The sequence below is a fragment of the Pleurodeles waltl genome, chromosome 7 (genome assembly GCF_031143425.1).
Source record: "Pleurodeles waltl isolate 20211129_DDA chromosome 7, aPleWal1.hap1.20221129, whole genome shotgun sequence".
Classification (NCBI taxonomy): domain Eukaryota; kingdom Metazoa; phylum Chordata; class Amphibia; order Caudata; family Salamandridae; genus Pleurodeles; species Pleurodeles waltl.
In genome coordinates this window covers 86246880-86268451 of record NC_090446.1, presented here as the reverse complement: position 1 = coordinate 86268451, position 21572 = coordinate 86246880, and the positions used below count along the sequence as shown (strand labels likewise).

Sequence of the window (21572 nt, the reverse complement as noted above, 5' to 3'; positions counted from 1 at the left end):
GATAAAGTGAGAGTGTAAGGAAATGCCTCCTTGGCATGGTTACCCCCTGACTTTTTGCTTTTGCTGATGCTATGTTTTGAATTGAAAGTGTGCTGAGGCCTACTAACCAGGACCCAGCACCAGTGTGCTTTCCCTAACCTGTACTTTTGTATCCACAATTGGCACACCCTGGCATCCAGATAAGTCCCTTGTAAATGGTACCCCTGGTACCAAGGGCCCTGATGCCAAGGAAGGTCTCTAAGGGCTGCAGCATATCTTATGCCACCCTGGAGACCCCTCACTCAGCACAGACACCCTGCTTGCCAGCTTGTGTGTGCTGGTGAGAACAAAACGAGTAAGTCGACATGGCACTCCCCTCAGGGTGCCATGCCAGCCTCTCACTGCCTATGCAGGTATAGATAAGTCACCCCTCTAGCAGGCCTTACAGCCCTAAGGCAGTGTGCACTATACCATAGGTGAGGGCACCAGTGCATGAGCACTGTGCCCCTACAGTGTCTAAGCAATACCTTAGACATTGTAAGTGCAGGGTAGCCATAAGAGTATATGGTCTGGGAGTCTGTTTTACACGGACTCCACAGCACCATAATGGCTACACTGAAAACTGGGAAGTTTGGTATCAAACTTCTCAGCACAATAAATGCACACTGATGCCAGTGTACATTTTATTGTAAAATACACCCCAGAGGGCACCTTAGAGGTGCCCCCTGAAACCTTAACCAACTATCTGTGTAGGCTGACTGGTTCCAGCAGCCTGCCACACTAGAGACATGTTGCTGGCCCCATGGGGAGAGTGCCTTTGTCACTCTGAGGCCAGTAACAAAGCCTGCACTGGGTGGAGATGCTAACACCTCCCCCAGGCAGGAGCTGTCACACCTGGCGGTGAGCCTCAAAGGCTCACCCCTTTGTGCCAGCACCGCAGGACACTCCAGCTAGTGGAGTTGCCCGCCCCCTCCGGCCACGGCCCCCACTTTTGGCGGCAAGGCCGGAGAAAATAATGAGAACAACAAGAAGGAGTCACTGGCCAGTCAGGACAGCCCCTAAGGTGTCCTGAGCTGAAGTGACTAACTTTTAGAAATCCTCCATCTTGCAGATGGAGGATTCCCCAATAGGATTAGGGATGTGACCCCCTCCCCTCGGGAGGAGGCACAAAGAGGGTGTACCCACCCTCATGGCTAGTAGCCATTGGCTACTAACCCCCCAGACCTAAACACGCCCTTAAATTTAGTATTTAAGGGCTCCCCTGAACCTAAGAATTTAGATTCCTGCAACTTACCGAAGAAGAAGACTGCTGAGCTGAAAACCCCTGCAGAAGAAGAAAGAAGACACCAACTGCTTTGGCCCCAGTCCTACCGGCCTGTCTCCTGCCTTCTAAAGAACCCTGCTCCAGCGACGCTTTCTCCAGGACCAGCGACCTCTGAATCCTCAGAGGACTGCCCTACTTCCAAGAGACCAAGAAACTCCCGAGGACAGCAGCACTGCTCCAAAAGAACTGCAACTTTGTTTCAAGGAGCAGCTTTAAAGACCCCTGCAACTCCCCGCAAGAAGCGTGAGACTTGCAACACTGCACCCGGCGACCCCGACTCGACTGGTGGAGAAACAATGCTTCAGGGAGGACCCTCCGGCGACTCTACGACTGTGAGTAACCAAAGTTGTCCCCCCTGAGCCCCCACAGCGACGCCTGCAGAGGGAATCCCGAGGCTCCCCCTGACCGCGACTGCCTGAACTCCATTTTCCGACGGCTGGAAAAGACCCTGCACCCACAGCCCCCAGCACCTAAAGAAACGGAACTCCTGTGCAGGAGTGACCCCCAGGAGGCCCTCTCCCTTGCCCAGGTGGTGGCTACCCCGAGGAGCCCCCCCCCTTGCCTGCCTGCAACGCTGAAGAGATCCCTTGATCTCTCATTGAAAACCATTACAAACCCGACGCATGTTTGCACACTGCACCCGGCCGCCCCCGCGCTGCTGAGGGTGTACTTTTTGTGCTGACCTGTGTCCCCCCCGGTGCCCTACGAAACCCCCCTGGTCTGCCCTCCGAAGACGCGGGTACTTACCTGCTGGCAGACTGGAACCGGGGCACCCCCTTCTCTCCATTGAATCCTATGTGTTTTGGGCACCTCTTTGACCTCTGCACCTGACCGGCCCTGAGCTGCTGGTGTGGTAACTTTGGGGTTGCTCTGAACCCCCAACGGTGGGCTACCTTGGACCCAAACCTGAGACTTGTAAGTGATTTACTTACCTGACAAAACTAACAAAAACTTACCTCCCCCAGGAACTGTGAAAATTGCACTAAGTGTCCACTTTTAAAACAGCTTATTGTGTTTTATGTAAAAAGTATACATGCTGGTGTAATGATTTAAAGTTCCTGAAGTACTTACCTACAATACCTTTCAAATGAGATATTACATGTAGAATTTGAACCTGTGGTTCTTAAAATAAACTAAGAAAAGATATTTTTCTATAACAAAACCTATTGGCTGGATTTGTCTCTGAGTGTGTGTTCCTCATTTATTGCCTGTGTGTATGTACAACAAATGCTTAACACTACTCCTTTGATAAGCCTACTGCTCGACCACACTACCACAAAATAGAGCATTAGTATTATCTCTTTTTGCCACTATCTTACCTCTAAGGGGAACCCTTGGACTCTGTGCATGCTATTCCTTACTTTGAAATAGCACATACAGAGCCAACTTCCTACATTGGTGGATCAGCGGTGGGGTACAAGACTTTGCATTTGCTGGACTACTCAGCCAATACCTGATCACACGACAAATTCCAAAAATTGTCATTAGAAATTGATTTTTGCAATTTGAAATTTTTCTAAATTCTTACAAATCCTGCTAGGGCCTTGTGTTAGTCCCTGTTAGCATTTCCTTTTAGAGTTTAAAAGTTTGGTAAAAGTTTGAATTAGATTCTAGAACTAGTTTTTAGATTCTTAAAAAGTATTCCAACTTTAAGAAGCATAATGTCTAGTGCAGAGATGAATGTGGTGGAACTCGACACCACACCTTACCTCCATCTTAAGATGAGGGAGCTAAGGTCACTCTGTAAAATAAAGAAAATAGTAATGGGCCCCAGACCTTCCAAACTACAGCTCCAGGAGCTGTTGGCAGAGTTTGAAAAGGCCAACCCCTCTGAGGATGGCAACTCAGAGGATGATGATAGTGACTTGGAGGGTGATTCCCCCCTACCAGTCCTATCTAGGGAAGACAGGGCCTCTCAAGCCCTGACTCCACAAATCATAGTCAGAGATGCTGGTTCCCTCACAGGAGGGACCAACCTCTCTGAAATCACTGAGGATAACTCCAGTGAAGAGGACATCCAGTTAGCCAGGATGGCCAAAAGATTGGCTTTGGAAAGACAGATCCTAGCCATAGAAAGGGAAAGACAAGAGATGGGCCTAGGACCCATCAATGGTGGCAGCAACATAAATAGGGTCAGAGATTCTCCTGACATGTTGAAAATCCCTAAAGGGATTGTAACTAAATATGAAGATGGTGATGACATCACCAAATGGTTCACAGCTTTTGAGAGGGCTTGTGTAACCAGAAAAGTGAACAAATCTCACTGGGGTGCTCTCCTTTGGGAAATGTTCACAGGAAAGTGTAGGGATAGACTCCTCACACTCTCTGGAAAAGATGCAGAATCTTATGACCTCATGAAGGGTACCCTGATTGAGGGCTTTGGATTCTCCACTGAGGAGTATAGGATTAGATTCAGGGGGGCTCAAAAATCCTCGAGCAAGACCTGGGTTGACTTTGTAGACTACTCAGTAAAAACACTAGATGGCTGGATTCAAGGCAGTGGTGTAAGTAATTATGATGGGCTGTACAATTTATTTGTGAAAGAACACCTATTAAGTAATTGTTTCAATGATAAACTGCATCAGCATCTGGTAGACCTAGGACCAATTTCTCCCCAAGAATTGGGAAAGAAGGCGGACCATTGGGTCAAGACTAGGGTGTCCAAAACTTCCACAGGGGGTGACCAAAAGAAAGGGGTCACAAAACCTCCCCAGGGGAAAGGTGGTGAGACAGCCAAAAACAAAAATAGTAAAGAGTCTTCTACAGGCCCCCAAAAACCTGCACAGGAGGGTGGGCCCAGAGCCTCTTCACAAAACAATTCTGGGTACAAGGGTAAAAACTTTGATCCCAAAAAGGCCTGGTGTCGTAACTGTAGTCAGTCTGGACACCAAACTGGAGACAAGGCCTGTCCCAAGAAAGATACCACTTCTAACTCCACTCCAGCTAAAACTGGAATGGCCAGTCTCCAAGTGGGATCAACAGTGTGCCCAGAGCAAATCAGGTGTCACACTGAAGCTACATTAGTCTCTGAGGGTGGGGTGGATTTAGCCACACTAGCTGCCTGGCCCCCTAACATGCAAAAATACAGGCAGCAGCTCTTAATTAATGGGACAAGTGTAGAGGGCCTGAGGGATACAGGTGCCAGTGTCACCATGGTGACAGAGAAACTGGTTTCCCCTGGCCAATACCTGGCTGGACAAACTTATCCAGTCACCAACGCTGACAATCAGACTAAAGTACATCCCATGGCTATGGTAACTTTAGAGTGGGGAGGGGTCAATGGCCTGAAACAGGTGGTGGTCTCCTCAAATATCCCAGTAGACTGTTTGCTTGGAAATGACCTGGAGTCCTCATCATGGGCTGAGGTAGAACTGAAAAGCCATGCTGGGTATCCCTGAACTGGTGTGTGTCAAGAAAAGGGCACAGTGCAAGGCTCAGGGTGAAAAAGTAGAGCTGGAGTCTGGAAGAAAGGCCCAGCCTACCAAGAGGAAAGGAAAGTCCGCTGGGAAACCAGCTGCAACACAGCAAGAAAAAGAGAACCTCTCTTCTCAGGAAGAAGTTCTGCCCTCTGAGGGAACTGAGCCTATGGAGCTCGAACCTTATCAGGTTGAGCTCTTAGGCCCAGGGGGACCCTCAAGGGAAGAGCTGTGTAAGGGGCAAGAAACCTGCCCCTCTCTTGAAGGCCTTAGGCAGCAAGCTGCTGAAGAGTCCAAAGGCAAGAAAAATGGAACACATAGGGTCTATTGGGAAGATGGACTCCTGTACACTGAGGCAAGAGATCCCAAACCTGGTGCCACTAGGAGAGTGGTAGTGCCTCAGGGTTTCAGAGAGTTCATTCTGACCTTAGCCCATGATATTCCCCTTGCTGGGCATTTGGGACAAACCAAGACGTGGGAGAGGTTAGTCAACCACTTCTACTGGCCCAACATGTCCCAGAAGGTTAAGGAGTTTTGCCTCTCCTGCCCCACCTGTCAAGCCAGTGGTAAGACAGGTGGGCATCCAAAGGCCCCCCTCATTCCACTTCCAGTGGTGGAGGTCCCCTTTGAAAGAGTGGGTGTGGACATAGTTGGTCCACTAGAACCTCCCACAGCCTCAGGAAATATGTACATCCTAGTAGTAGTGGATCATGCTACTAGGTATCCTGAAGCTATTCCCCTTAGGTCGACTACTGCCCCTGCAGTAGCCAAGGCCCTCATTGGTATCTTTACCAGAGTGGGCTTCCCTAAGGAGGTGGTGTCTGACAGAGGTACCAACTTCATGTCAGCATACCTAAAACACATGTGGAATGAGTGTGGGGTGACTTATAAATTCACTACACCATATCAACCACAAACTAATGGCCTTGTTGAGAGATTCAACAAGACATTAAAGGGCATGATCATGGGGCTCCCAGAAAAACTCAAAAGGAGATGGGATGTCCTCCTGCCATGTCTGCTTTTCGCTTACAGAGAGGTGCCTCAGAAGGGAGTAGGATTCTCACCCTTTGAACTTCTGTTTGGCCACCCTGTAAGGGGACCACTTGCTCTTGTTAAAGAAGGCTGGGAGAGACCTCTTCATGAGCCTATACAAGACATAGTGGACTATGTACTTGGCCTTCGCTCAAGGATGGCAGAGTACATGGAAAAGGCAAGTAAAAACCTTGAGGCCAGCCAACAACTCCAGAAGTTGTGGTATGACCAAAAGGCTGCACTGGTTGAATTTCAACCAGGGCAGAAAGTCTGGGTTCTGGAGCCTGTGGCTCCCAGGGCACTCCAGGACAAATGGAGTGGCCCTTACCCAGTACTAGAAAGGAAGAGTCAGGTCACCTACCTGGTGGACCTGGGCACAAGCAGGAGCCCCAAGAGGGTGATCCATGTGAACCGCCTTAAGCTCTTCCATGACAGGGCTGATGTAAATCTGTTGATGGTAACAGATGAGGACCAGGAAGCTGAGAGTGAACCTCTCCCTGATCTCCTCTCATCAGACCCTAAAGATGGCTCAGTGGATGGAGTGATCTACTCAGACACCCTCTCTAGCCATCAGCAGTCTGACTGTAGGAAGGTCCTGCAGCAGTTTGCTGAACTCTTTTCCCTAACCCCTGGTCAGACACACCTGTGTACCCATGATGTGGACACAGGAGACAGCATGCCTGTCAAAAACAAAATATTTAGACAGTCTGACCAAGTTAAGGAAAGCATCAAGGTGGAAGTCCACAAGATGCTGGAATTGGGAGTAATTGAGTACTCTGACAGCCCCTGGGCTAGCCCAGTGGTCTTAGTCCCCAAACCTCACACCAAAGAAGGAAAGAGAGAGATGAGGTTTTGTGTGGACTACAGAGGTCTCAACTCTGTCACCAAGACAGATGCTCATCCCATTCCTAGAGCTGATGAGCTAATAGACAAATTAGAGGCTGCCAAATTCTTAAGTACCTTTGACTTGACTTAGCAGGGTACTGGCAAATCAGAATGCCCCCTGAAGCAAAAGAAAAGACAGCATTCTCCACACCTGATGGGCATTATCAGTTCACTGTTATGCCCTTCCGTTTAAAGAATGCCCCTGCCACCTTCCAAAGGTTGGTGAATCAAGTCCTTGCTGGGTTGGAATCCTTTAGTGCAGCTTATCTTGACGATATTGCTGTCTTCAGCTCCACCTGGCAGGATCACCTGGTCCACCTGAAGAAGGTTTTGAAGGCCCTACAATCTGCAGGCCTCTCTATCAAGGCATCCAAATGCCAGGTAGGGCAGGGGACTGTGGTTTACTTGGGACACCTTGTAGGTGGAGGCCAAGTTCAGCCACTTCAGCCTAAGATCCAGACTATTCTGGACTGGGCAGCTCCAAAAACCCAGACTCAAGTCAGGGCATTCCTTGGCTTGACTGGGTACTACAGGAGGTTTGTGAAGGGATATGGATCAATTGTGACTGCCCTCACAGAACTCACCTCCAAGAAAATGCCCAAGAAAGTAAACTGGACTGTAGAATGCCAACAGGCCTTTGACACCCTGAAACAAGCTATGTGCACAGCACCAGTTCTAAAAGCTCCAGATTACTCCAAGCAGTTCATTGTGCAAACAGATGCCTCTGAACATGGGAGAGGGGCAGTTTTGTCCCAAACAAATGATGATGGCCTTGACCAGCCTGTTGCTTTCATTAGCAGGAGGTTACTCCCCAGGGAGCAGCGTTGGAGTGCCATTGAGAGGGAGGCCTTTGCTGTGGTTTGGTCCCTGAAGAAGCTGAGACCATACCTTTTTGGTACTCACTTCCTAGTTCAAACTGACCACAGATCTCTCAGATGGCTGATGCAAATGAAAGGTGAAAATCCAAAACTGTTGAGGTGGTCCATCTCCCTACAGGGAATGGACTTTATAGTGGAACACAGACCTGGGACTGCCCATGCCAATGCAGATGGCCTTTCCAGGTTCTTCCACTTAGAAAATGAAGACTCTCTTGGGAAAGGTTAGTCTCATCCTCTTTCAGGGGGGGGGGGGGGGTTTGTAAGGAAATGCCTCCTTGGCATGGTTACCCCCTGACTTTTTGCTTTTGCTGATGCTATGTTTTGAATTGAAAGTGTGCTGAGGCCTGCTAACCAGGCCCCAGCACCAGTGTTCTTTCCCTAACCTGTACTTTTGTATCCACAATTGGCACACCCTGGCATCCAGATAAGTCCCTTGTAAATGGTACCCCTGGTACCAAGGGCCCTGATGCCAAGGAAGGTCTCTAAGGGCTGCAGCATATCTTATACCACCCTGGAGACCCCTCACTCAGCACAGACACCCTGCTTGCCAGCTTGTGTGTGCTGGTGAGAACAAAACGAGTAAGTCGACATGGCACTCCCCTCAGGGTGCCATGCCAGCCTCTCACTGCCTATGCAGGTATAGATAAGTCACCCCTCTAGCAGGCCTTACAGCCCTAAGGCAGGGTGCACTATACCATAGGTGAGGGCACCAGTGCATGAGCACTGTGCCCCTACAGTGTCTAAGCAATACCTTAGACATTGTAAGTGCAGGGTAGCCATAAGAGTATATGGTCTGGGAGTCTGTTTTACACGGACTCCACAGCACCATAATGGCTACACTGAAAACTGGGAAGTTTGGTATCAAACTTCTCAGCACAATAAATGCACACTGATGCCAGTGTACATTTTATTGTAAAATACACCCCAGAGGGCACCTTAGAGGTGCCCCCTGAAACCTTAACCAACTATCTGTGTAGGCTGACTGGTTCCAGCAGCCTGCCACACTAGAGACATGTTGCTGGCCCCATGGGGAGAGTGCCTTTGTCACTCTGAGGCCAGTAACAAAGCCTGCACTGGGTGCAGATGCTAACACCTCCCCCAGGCAGGAGCTGTCACACCTGGCGGTGAGCCTCAAAGGCTCACCCCTTTGTGCCAGCACCGCAGGACACTCCAGCTAGTGGAGTTGCCCGCCCCCTCCGGCCACGGCCCCCACTTTTGACGGCAAGGCCGGAGAAAATAATGAGAATAACAAGGAGGAGTCACTGGCCAGTCAGGACAGCCCCTAAGGTGTCCTGAGCTGAAGTGACTCTAACTTTTAGAAATCCTCCATCTTGCAGATGGAGGATTCCCCAATAGGATTAGGGATGTGACCCCCTCCCCTCGGGAGGAGGCACAAAGAGGGTGTACCCACCCTCAGGGCTAGTAGCCATTGGCTACTAACCCCCCAGACCTAAACACGTCCTTAAATTTAGTATTTAAGGGCTCCCCTGAACCTAAGAATTTAGATTCCTGCAACTTACCGAAGAAGAAGACTGCTGAGCTGAAAACCCCTGCAGAAGAAGAAAGAAGACACCAACTGCTTTGGCCCCAGTCCTACCGGCCTGTCTCCTGCCTTCTAAAGAACCCTGCTCCAGCGACGCTTTCTCCAGGACCAGCGACCTCTGAATCCTCAGAGGACTGCCCTACTTCCAAGAGACCAAGAAACTCCTGAGGACAGCGGCACTGCTCCAAAAGTACTGCAACTTTGTTTCAAGGAGCAGCTTTAAAGACCCCTGCAACTCCCCGCAAGAAGCGTGAGACTTGCAACACTGCACCCGGCGACCCCGACTCGACTGGTGGAGAAACAACGCTTCAGGGAGGACCCTCCGGCGACTCTACGACTGTGAGTAACCAAAGTTGTCCACCCTGAGCCCCCACAGCGACGCCTGCAGAGGGAATCCCGAGGCTCCCCCTGACCGCGACTGCCTGAACTCCATTTTCCGACGGCTGGAAAAGACCCTGCACCCGCAGCCCCCAGCACCTAAAGAAACGGAACTCCTGTGCAGGAGTGACCCCCAGGAGGCCCTCTCCCTTGCCCAGGTGGTGGCTACCCCGAGGAGCCCCCCCCTTGCCTGCCTGCAACGCTGAAGAGATCCCTTGATCTCTCATTGAAAACCATTACAAACCCGACGCGTGTTTGCACACTGCACCCGGCCGCCCCCGCGCTGCTGAGGGTGTACTTTTTGTGCTGACCTGTGTCCCCCCCGGTGCCCTACGAAACCCCCCTGGTCTGCCCTCCGAAGACGCGGGTACTTACCTGCTGGCAGACTGGAACCGGGGCACCCCCTTCTCTCCATTGAAGCCTATGCGTTTTGGGCACCTCTTTGACCTCTGCACCTGACCGGCCCTGAGCTGCTGGTATGGTAACTTTGGGGTTGCTCTGAACCCCCAACGGTGGGCTACCTTGGACCCAAACCTGAGACTTGTAAGTGATTTACTTACCTGACAAAACTAACAAAAACTTACCTCCCCCAGGAACTGTGAAAATTGCACTAAGTGTCCACTTTTAAAACAGCTTATTGTGTTTTATGTAAAAAGTATACATGCTGGTGTAATGATTTAAAGTTCCTGAAGTACTTACCTGCAATACCTTTCAAATGAGATATTACATGTAGAATTTGAACCTGTGGTTCTTAAAATAAACTAAGAAAATATATTTTTCTATAACAAAACCTATTGGCTGGATTTGTCTCTGAGTGTGTGTTCCTCATTTATTGCCTGTGTGTATGTACAACAAATGCTTAGCACTACTCCTTTGATAAGCCTACTGCTCGACCACACTACCACAAAATAGAGCATTAGTATTATCTCTTTTTGCCACTATCTTACCTCTAAGGGGAACCCTTGGACTCTGTGCATGCTATTCCTTACTTTGAAATAGCACATACAGAGCCAACTTCCTACAGAGAGGAACGCTAATTCAGAGGTACAACATTAATTTGAGAGTGTGTTCTTTATTCCCAATGAGGTGTAGTCGATTTATAAATTGTGGTTGACAGAAATGCTGAAAGATTTGGCCTTATGAATGCCCTGGCTATCTGCTTTTTTACTGGCATCATCTTAGGTGGAGATAATTATTGATTTGATAGATCTACACAGATTTTTGGAGAAACTCATACTTGATCCAACAGTGTCAGTCTATAGTAGGGTAGAGAAAGATATGCAGTTTCAGAGAACATTACGGCCAAAGGCTAGATTATTTCTTAATAAGTAATGTTTTATTTAGTGCACGCTTTTAGAGGGTGTGGCCTGATGCGTGATTGCATCAGTCGACTGAGAACCAAGCTCTGATCCTGGCCTTGGATATGAAGTGGCCCCGGCAGGGGGATATGTCATACAGCAGATGCCCCAGAGTTGTAGAGAGGCAATTGACACGCCGGAGAAGAGCTGCAGGGGCCACACTGACAGCCCAAATAAAGACCACTTTGCTTCTCCCCCCAGCCCCAACCCCACCTACAGCCACAGGATTCGAGCAAGAGGACTGGGTGACCAGCCCTGGAATGGAGAACGGCACAGCGCCCTCCCGGAAGCGGAGTTGTCCTAGGCAGGGAGTGGACCTTTGGGGACAATCAGATGCCGGGAGGCTTACAACATTGGACAAGCGTGCCAGACTCTTGAGGGGGCAGCAAAGAACGCAAAAGCTGTGTATAGGTGGTCTGTTGCCACAGGGCTCCGGGGTGATAGGGCAATCAAGAGACCATGCCAGACACCCTGGGGACACCTCAGTGACCGGACATCAGTGTTAGGCCCCAGAGGATTCCTTGAGGCCGTGAGGGAATGCCCTGGAAGAAAACTTCATCGACTAAGAGCTGGTGGTACCCCCAGCACCTTTTCTTTTGCCCCCTGCCTTTCTCATAGACTTGTGGCTCCCCTCGATTTTGGGTTGCCGGACAGTGTTGAGAATTTGCAAGTGGGCATGGACCCTGCAACAGTGAGGGCAGGGCCCCTCCCCTCTTCCAGAGTCAGCACCTGAAGCCCTCGGAGCTGAACGACTGGACAAAAGGTACTGCTTTGCAAATGGGAGTGCTTGTTCTTGGGGTGCTGGTCTGTCTCACAAAGGCCTGCTTTGCCTGGCCTGCTAAAGTCAGAGTAGGACCAGGCTCTCCCTGCTCGGAGGGTGGCAACAGAGGTGGTGAGCACCCAGCGCCTGTCAGTGGGGGCTCTAGGACTGCCTCACTGTAGCCCACCCTAAGATAGTTAAGATGGCAGGGGATGGGGCTGCACGCCTGGAGGCTCTCGAGTTGACCCAATGACCCCACTAGTAGACAGTAGCCTTGAGACACACACACTTACCATTCTGCCAGCATGACCATACGTGCTAAAACTGACTCAGTATCACAGAGGTGTATTTACTTCGGGCTGATCATAATAAACTGGCGGACAAAGTAGTGGGAACCGACAGCACTATAGCCTAGGTCCGCCCAACAGTGACAGCCAACAGTACCCGCTTAAGGGCCCCGAAGAGAGCTGGCCATATTAGCGGACAAACTGCATGACTGAGGGCCGAACCCGCAGTAACAATATCTGAGTGGAGGGGGTATCGGAGAGGCTGGAGCCTGAACTCTACCATGAGGAATGGCTCTCGTTGGAAATACTGCGGAGGAAAACCTTGATGAGGTTCACGGTGGGGAGAGCCCATAGGGTGTCTGACAGCTGTCCCCTGCGGGCCCCTAGTGCAGTGGTGGCACGGTTGCTGAACTTCCAGCAGCAGGCGCCATACTGCAGGCGGCAAGAGCATATGGACTGTGGGCAGTAGGCAAGTGAACATCTTCCCCGACTACGGGATGGTAGTCCATGGTCAGTGAGAATCCCTTTGGAAAGGTTAAGCAACACATCTGCAAGTTAGATATCCGGTATACTCCCCTATTACCAGCTATACCTCAGCAAGACTCAACTCTTTACGGTGGCGGAGGCCGTCTTGGACTGTTTAGAGAGGCAGGGATACCAGCCTATGGGGGGTGCTTTCAGGTCCCACGATGGCACAAAAGCAATGATGGAAGACAGGACACCCCATCAAAGGAGCAAGTGTTGACTGACAGAGCAAGGGTGTTAGTAGATCTCCAATGTCAAACCTCCCTGGAGACTGCCAACTGGTGAGAGACCCTAGATTCGTCAGAGAAGAATCTGTTTGTGACGTAGATGATAACCTGGACCCTCCTCATCCACAATGGTCATCCTGATGACGCTGGAGGAAATATTGTGATTTTTGACTCAGTGTGGGTGGGGGTATGGAGAATGAAGACCTTTAAAACTGTGTATTCAATGGGCCAGGGATGAGCCGATTTGACAGCCGCAGAGCAGTGTGGGACTGAGGACTGTATTTAATGTGGCTCCATATTTTTGTGTGCGATGGGCGACAGGCCTTTGGTGCATTGGGGTGGCAGCCAGTTTCAGGACTGCAGCATGGCAAGATAGGGTGGGTGGGGGGGGGAGTAGTTGTGGTTTCTGTTTTTGTACATGTAGCTTGGGTGGGTGGACCCAGGGACTGGACTTGGGCACCCCTCTGCCTTGGGAGACCAGCTCCTCTATGTGCCATACACAGATAAACTGCGCTGTGCAGAGACATTCCCTTTGTTTTCTCACATGGAATGTTAATGGGGAGGGTAGCACAATCAAGAAGGGGCTAGATGCTAATGCACTCTCACGATATGTGGCAGATGTTGTGTTTCTCAAGGAAACACACTTAAAGGGGTATAACTGTGCACCCCTAAGCAGGGGACAATATATGGTTGTGGGACACTCTGGCTACACAGCGGGATCTAGTGGGGTGAAGACCTTGGTTGGGAAATTCTTCCGTTTTCAGGTAACAGAGACGTGGTCTGATAATCTCAACTGTTACACACAGTGGTCAGAGGCATATGGGCGGGAGTGTGCTTAAACCGCTGCAGGCATATGGGCGGGAGTGTGCTTAAACCGCTGCAGTGTTTTTATGGAGGCTGTAAGGAAATGCCTCCTTGGCATGGTTACCCCCTGACCTTTTGCCTTTTGTTGATGCCAGTTATGATTGAAAGTGTGCTGGGACCCTGCTAACCAGGCCCCAGCACCAGTGTTCTTTCCCTAAACTGTACCTTTGTTCCCACAATTGGCACAGCCCTGGCACTCAGATAAGTCCCTTGTAACTAGTACCCCTGGTACCAAGGGCCCTGATGCCAGGGAAGGTCTCTAAGGTCTGCAGCATGTCTTATGCCACCCTGGGGACCCCTCACTTATCACATGCACACTGCCTCACAGCTTGTGTGTGCTGGTGGGGAGAAAATGACCAAGTCGGCATGGCACTCCCCTCAGAGTGCCATGCCAACCTCACACTGCCTGTGGCATAGTTAAGTCACCCCTCTAGCAGGCCTTGCAGCCCCAAGGCAGGGTGCACTATACCACAGGTGAGAGCATATGTGCATGAGCACTATGCCCCTACAGTGTCTAAGCAAAACCTTAGACATTGTAAGTGCAGGGTTGCCATAAAGAGTATATGGTCTGGGAGTTTGTCAAACACAAACTCCACAGTTCCATGATGGCTACCCTGAAATCTGGGAAGTTTGGTATCAAACTTCTCAGCACAATAAATGCACACTGATGCCAGTGTGGGATTTATTGTAAAATGCACCCAGAGGGCATCTTAGAGATGCCCCCTGACTACCAGTCCAACTCCTAGTGCTAGGTTCACCAGTTTCTGCCAGCCTGCCACAACCAGACGAGTTTCTGGCCACATGGGGAGAGTGCCACTGTCACTCTGTGGCCAGGAACAAAGCCTGTACTGGGCGGAGATGCTTCTCACCTCCCCCTGAAGGAACTGTAACACCTGGCGGTGAGCCTCAAAGGCTTATGCCTTTTGTTACAGCACCCCAGGACATCCCAGCTAGTGGAGATGCCCGCCCCTCCGGCCACTGCCCTCACTTTTGTCGGCAAGGCTGGAGGAGATAATGAGGAAAACAAGGAGGAGTCCCCCACCAATCAGGACAACCCCTAAGGTGTCCTGAGCTGACCCCTGCCTTTAGAAATCCTCCATCTTGAGATTGGAGGATTCCCCCAATAGGATTAGGGATGTGCCCCCCTCCCCTCAGGGAGGAGACACAAAGAGGGTGTAGCCACCCTCCAGAACAGTAGCCATTGGCTACTGCCCTCCTGACCTAGACACACACCTAAAGTCAGTATTTAGGGGCGACCCAGAACCCAGGAAATCAGATTCCTGCAACCTACTCAAAGAAGAAGGACTGCTGACCTGAAAGCCCTGCAGAGATGACGGAGACGACAACTGACTTGGCCCCAGCCCTACCGGCCTGTCTCCAGACTCAAAGAACCTGCACAGAGACGCATCCGACAGGGTCCAGCGACCTCTGAAGCCTCAGAGGACTGCCCTGAACCCGAAGGGCCAAGAAACTCCAGAGAACAGCGGCACTGTTCACAAACAGCAACAGCTTTGCAGCTTTCTTGCAACTTTTAAAGACTTCACTCTTCCCGCCGGAAGCGTGAGACTTCACCCTCTGCACCCGACGCCCCGACTCGAGCTCCAGAGAACCAACACTACAGGGGGGACTCCCAGGCGACTGCGACCTTGTGAGTAACCTGAGACGACCCCCTCTGGACCTCCACAGCGACGCATGCAGAGAGGATCCAGAGACTCCCCCTGACCGCAACTGCCTGGAACAAAGAGTCCGACGCCTGGACCAAGCATTGCACCCGCAGCCCCCAGGACCATCAGGCGACTCTCTGCTCAGCCCAGTCGGTGGCTGGCCCGAGAAGCCCCCCTGTGCCCTGCCTGCACCGCTAGAGTGACCTCAGGGTCCCTCCATTGATTCCTATTGAAAACCCGACACCTGCTAAGCACACTGCACCCGGCTGCCCCTGTGCCGCTGAGGGTGTGTTTTGTGTGCCTACTAGTATCCCCCCCAGTGCTCTACAAAACCCCCCTGGTCTGCCCTCCGAAGACACAGGTGCTTACCTGCTGGCAGACTGGAACCGGAGCACCCCTGTTCTCCATAGGCGCTTATTTGTTTTGGGCCCTTCTTTGACCTCTGCACCTGACCGGCCCTGTGTTGCTGTTGCTGTGACTTTGGGGTTACCTTGAACCCCCAACGGTGGGCTGCCTATGCCCAGGAACTTGAATTTGTAAGTGCCTTAGTTACCTGAAAAACTAACCAATACTTACCTCCCCCAGGAACTGTTGATTTTTGCACTGTGTCCACATTTAAAATAGCTTATTGCCATTTTAACTAAAACTGTGTATGCTACTGCTCTAATTCAAAGTTCCTTACTTACCTATGTGGAGTACCTTGCATTTTATGTATTTACTTCCAATTTTGTGGTTCTAAAATAAAGATTTTTTCTATATAAAAACTATTGGCCTGGAGTTAAGCCTTTGAGTGTGTGTTCCTCATTTATTGCCTGTGTGTGTACAACAAATGCTTAACACTACCCTCTGATAAGCCTACTGCTCGACCACACAACCACAAAATAGAGCATTAGAATTATCTAATTTTGCCACTATCTTACCTCTAAGAGGAACCCTTGGACTCCGTGCACACTGTCTCTCACTTTGAGATAGTATATACAGAGCCAACTTCCTACAAATGGGCATACGCCCCTCTGTCTGACCCCGTGTTCCATATGGAATGGGAGGTGCTGGGACGAAGGAATTATCTGCATGTGTTATATGGGGGCGATTACTGCACAGTGTACCCCTGGCCATGCCACTGTCATAATGGTCTGGCAGAAACTGACAAGGAGGATGGGAGCTGCATTTGGCACTGAGCACCCAGTTGTGGTAGGGCACATGACTCCGTCCCAGACTTATTAGGATTCAAGAAATGTGAATTAATAGGTCTTTCAGCACTGGGTAACATCTGGGACACTAATGTGATGGTTCTGTTTGCAAATTTGCAAGTGCAACATGATACAGCCCTCTCTCCAATATTTAAATATTTGCTGTTAAGGCACGCGTTGCAGCCTAGGATCCTTAGAGAGGATGAAAGGAAGAAAGACTCCCCACTGGAGATGCAGCTCCGACCGAGGCTATCTCCCTCACATACGCTACAGTGAAGACAAACATGCATGGAAAGCACATACACTTGTGGAAATGTTGGCAGGCCGACGTGAGGGAGCTGGAGGATGAGGACTGGAGGGATGCCTAACAGTTCCCATGGAGGGGAGGCGGGGTGACCATTTGACCAACTTTCATTTGATACAATTGAAAATCTTACACCGGACATATTACAACTGGGTCCTGCTAAATAAAATAGGTAGGGCCGTGGATGATTGTTGTCTTCTGCAGTGTGGTCAGCGGGGCAGCCTTTTCATACTCTCTTGGGTTGCCCAAAGTTTCGGCCTTTCTGGGAGGGAGTATTGGTGTCCTTGGCAGAAGTCGTAGGAGTAGCCTTACCGCTCCAAGAGTGTTGTTGGAGGGGTCTGGACGGACTCGGAGGTCACATCATATGCTAGTTTTTTTGTCAATTTGGGCTACATTGTAGCTAAGGGAGAGATCACAAGACATTAGAGCAGTCCCAGCCCGGTGTTGGCAGAGTGGCAGGAGAGGATGGAACTGTGCAGGGTCAGTGAGAGAATGATATATGAGAATCGTGGGTGTATGCTCAATTATGAGAAAATCTGGGGGACATGGGAGGGGACTGGGAGGGTGGATGTGTGTGCGGGGAGTTGGTCGTAGGGGTTTCTGAATTATCCGCTGTTGAGAGGGGCACAGGGAGGGGGAAACCCGGACTTTGGTTGTTCCACAATGGCTGCTGAGTTTGTTTTGAATGAACATTTGTGAGTACTGTATATTGTTTTAAACTTTGAAAAATAATAAAACGTTTTGTAAAAAAAAAAAAAATCAAAATTAAGCTCTGTAGCAAACAAACATCACAGTATTCAAGCTCTGGTAGGACCCTTGCACCACATATTTTCAATGTGCCTAATATTCTGTTTGAGGAATGGATAAAAAGGAGGGTATATGGGACAGCGTGGTTAAAGGTAGCTCTTTTCACAATTTTCCGTTCAACATTTAATCCACCGAATACTTCAACCACGGGGAACCTGGCAGAAACCTCAAGCCATATCAAATTATCAGACCTCAAGTTTCTTCAGAGAGCTCCATTGTCTCCGATTTCGGACAGTTCATCCTTACTTTCTCGATTAAAGTTCTTGCTGTTTGCGGTTCTGTAAAGACATAACTCTTATTTGTACTTCATCCTCAAGTTTTGAAGATAACCACAATCAGGACTCGTGCACAGCAGAGAATAATTCCTACTTAATGAACTGGAGGTCTCATTTTGTTTTGTGTAACCCTGCTTAGGTCAGGGACACTCGAAACCCTCTGTTGCATCTGAAGGTCCATGTCTTAAAGCTGCATCTGTCACTGCCTCTTGTTGATGTGCAGTACCCAATTCCAGAAGGTCAGTTCCTGCTCCCCACATGTTCCATTCTCGTACCCTCGTCGGCAGACTTAACACACTAAGTGCATCCACAGGAGAGGCATTCTAACTTCTCAGTATCTCTGTACAAAGAAACTAGGTGGAATCACGTTCGCCAAATCTTCTCAATAGTGGTATAACCATGATCTTTAAATGAAGAAAAAAAAAATCACTGGTCATGTTGTCCAGAGACTTCACCTCTTTATCTAGGCATATCACGGCTGTGATGGAGCACTACTTACGGTTTTCGCAGTGTTTAATTGCGTCTTGCTGGCTGTGCAACTAACTGTCAACTTTTAAGGTTGTCTGGGCAAGACATCACAATTATGAATTTTGTATTTTTCTAACTCTAACCCTGAGGTCCCCGAGACTGTCTTCAGATGAGGAGACTTTCCTATCAATGCTCCAGATTGTGTCCTTCAAAAGCTCATGGAGGAGTGCCTCACCACTCGTCTGGTTGTACGCATGAGGGTGGTTCCCTCATGACAAAGGGGACAGCATTTTCCGCAAGTTGAAAAGACGATTTTTTGGGACCCTGATATTTTAGTTGTGGCCGCTTTAGAGCTGCATCTTGTGCCGCTGCGGAAATCACTTCTCAAAATCCCAACCACTCAATAGTATCTATGGAGAATCCCCTCAAAGTTGAAGTTAAAGGGCTTGTGATAACCGTGCAAGCTGCCACGCAGCACATCAGCTTGCAAAGGCCTTAACAGACCCTAACTGCTCGGCTTCCCCTCTCCTTCAAGGGTCAGTTTCCTGCCAAACTGGCAGCACGACATGACGTTTCTCGACCACCAACGCCAGTTCCTGATGGGCTCACTGCTTGGGCTGGCGAGGTGCTTCCTTTGACCACTTAGAAATCGTCTCTGTTCTTGGCTGAAGCCCTTACGTCATCATTAGGCACTAAATTAGGGTGAGCAGGTGTTATGTTTTCAGCACAGAGAGCTAGCGTTCATGGATTCCAGTGTAGGCTTGTTTAGCTGCCCGTGTCAGAAAGCAAATTAAGACAGATGATATTACTCTGTAAAAGTTGCATTCTCAGTTAACCGAATGTCCCACATTTTGGTATTGAAAATCTGGTCACCCTACACTACTTGAATTCCGTTCTGTATCGTATAGATCAGGAGAATACAGTAGCATCAAATATAGTTATAGGCTCTATAGCTTCAGGAGAATACAGTAGCAACAAATACAGCTATAGGCTCTATAGCTTTCACTGAGGACGCTAACCTGTGAATCTAACAGCATGGTTGAAGGTAGACGCTTGTTCTCCCCTCCTCCAGTGCCTAGCTATACCAGTGGTGCCAGAGGCTTTCACTGGCTCGCTGCACTGAGGGAGTTGTGGTCTTGACTCGCTTTAAACGAATTGGAATACTACAGTTTTAAAGCGAAGGACCTTGGCAAACCCCCCAAAACACAGGGAAAGTGCACTCCACGCTTCACTGCACATACGCTCTTAACGCATTCCTCTTTTTCACAGCCCAGTCTATCCACACACAGCACAATCTGCACCACCAAAACCTCTCATTTACCTGCCCCGCCCACTACTGACTCAATTAGCACCTCCCCTTGCAATCTTTAGACCGTCCCGCCCCTCTCGTGCAACCTTTCTCGCCACTCTCCACTCCACCAGCCCCATTCGACTGCAATCTGTGCTCGTTTTTAATTTGTCCCATCCTCTTACTGTCCAGATAATGCTCCAGGTACATCCCAGCCGCCATCTTGAAAGAAAACAAACAGCCCTTTCCGGCTCCCGCCCCTCTTCCGTTCGCTATCTTCTCCGCAGGTGACGTTACTTCCGCACTCCTGAGCGCGAGCTTGCCGCCATCTTTGTTTCGGGCAATGTATTACTTCGATCCTGTGTACGAGCATCCTTCGAGGGGCGTGGCCTGTATGTGCCATTATAGGGGGGTGTCCCTGCTGTGTTGCGACCAATGAAGACAAACTTGTAAACACGCATTTTCCTATTTAATTGTTATGTTTTGATCTACATTACTATTCATATTCGATGTTGGTTTAGGAAGATCATTTTTATTTACGTGCTTAATAAAAAACATTGCAATCAGTTACAACATAAGGTGGTAAAAGAAAAGACGCGCGAAATAAATTAAATACAAATATGCGAAATAAAAAGTAAGCTACAAGGGCACTCCAGTCCGGCTAAATATGGATATTTCAATACTTGTTGCGAAAAAACAGCACTAGGTATTAAAATACATAATTAACGGTGGAAAAAATGTAGGCATTGCATACATTCCAACGTTTTACAATCGGAAAGTGGGAGATTTTCGAATAATAATCGTGAGAATGCATTTTCTCCACGGGCTTCTATGAAGCAGAGGCAATTGCAGGGGGAAGACAGCCAAAATAAAGGCATTTTTTGCTACAAAAATCGTGAGTCTCCTGCCTGGATCGGTTTGTATGATCGTCGTCTTTAAAATATGGGTGCACTTTGCCTGCCACAGTGTCATTATAGAGAGCCATGTAAGAGGAGTCCCTCCCCTGCCAATCAAATGAGGTAGGAAATAAGATTTATAGGAAGGCGCAAAAGCTAGGGGTGCCCTCTCACACCACTGAATCTATGTCAGGACCAGAGACTCCGATTATGCTTCTCTTTCATGCTTTATTTTCTGAGCAGCCAATCAAAAATAGAGATTTAAACACTACATTTCCCATAGCTTCAATATAGTCACATGACCAACCATAGAGTGGCCTCTATATAAAACCCGATGACATCATAAGACCTCTTCTTCCTTTGCTGCGCAACAGCCACTTAAGTGCACGTCTATTTTGTATTGTGATTCCGAAGTGTTTACATATCCTGATGCGTCGCTCGGCGCGCGCTGAATACAGTTGCTTCTGTTATTCACCCTTTCTTCTCCAACAGGTCTGAGCGCTTTGGCCTCCTGGGACGCGAGTTATTTGCGGTCCCGTACAGTTGTGGAGCGGGAGAGGGAGCAGAGACGCGACCACCATCTTGGGTCGGTCACATCTCCATGTTCTAGCCTTTCGGGAAGCTTCAGGCACACGCGCACATGCGCTTCTTTACTGTGAAAGTTTGATCCCAGTTTTGGAGGCCTGGGCAAGCGTCTGATGGTGCGTTCCACGCTGTGCTTTGGATTTTCCCTAGAAGTTATAGCTTTCTCCTCCTTGTGTTTTTTTTTTCATTGCTCCACACGCCCTGTGGCATCAGAGTGTGGAGAGGGTTGTACAAATTGTGCATAAGCTTGCCTAGAGTGCTTCAGGCGCTTTCCTCCACTCTCTTATTTGCATTTCTGCACCTATTGGGGTTTGTACTCCCCCTGGTCATAACTGAACAGTTATTTTGTATGATCTTGTTGGGGGTTCATCTGTATTTTGTAGCCTGGCCCAGTATGACCCCTATGATGAAGTGGGAGGGGACTACCAGGAGTTTCCTCCTTCTATTGAAGAAAGCCTGGTGGAAGCTTCAGATTCCAATGTTCAATTGTCTGTTAACAAAGCTTTGGCCAGAGCTCTTGGTCCCCTGATCTCCCACCTCATGAGCTTCACTCGTCAGCAAGGCTGGTTGCCTCCTCTCCCTGCCTCTGGTGATCCTACTCCTATACCAGCCTCACAAACAGAGGGAAAAGCCAAAGGC

At 49.4% G+C, this 21572-nt stretch overlaps 1 protein-coding gene across 1 annotated transcript in view; it reads right to left on the bottom strand.

Moving 5' to 3' along the window:
* Positions 1-19752, bottom strand: part of ING4 (inhibitor of growth family member 4) — a 36600-nt gene extending 16848 nt beyond the window's left edge. The window contains exon 1 of the mRNA XM_069243088.1: positions 19638-19752. Within this exon, the coding sequence (XP_069099189.1) occupies positions 19638-19674 (37 nt within the window). The 5' untranslated portion in view covers positions 19675-19752. The remainder of the gene's footprint in view (positions 1-19637) is intronic.
* Between the last annotated feature and the right edge of the window lie 1820 nt (positions 19753-21572).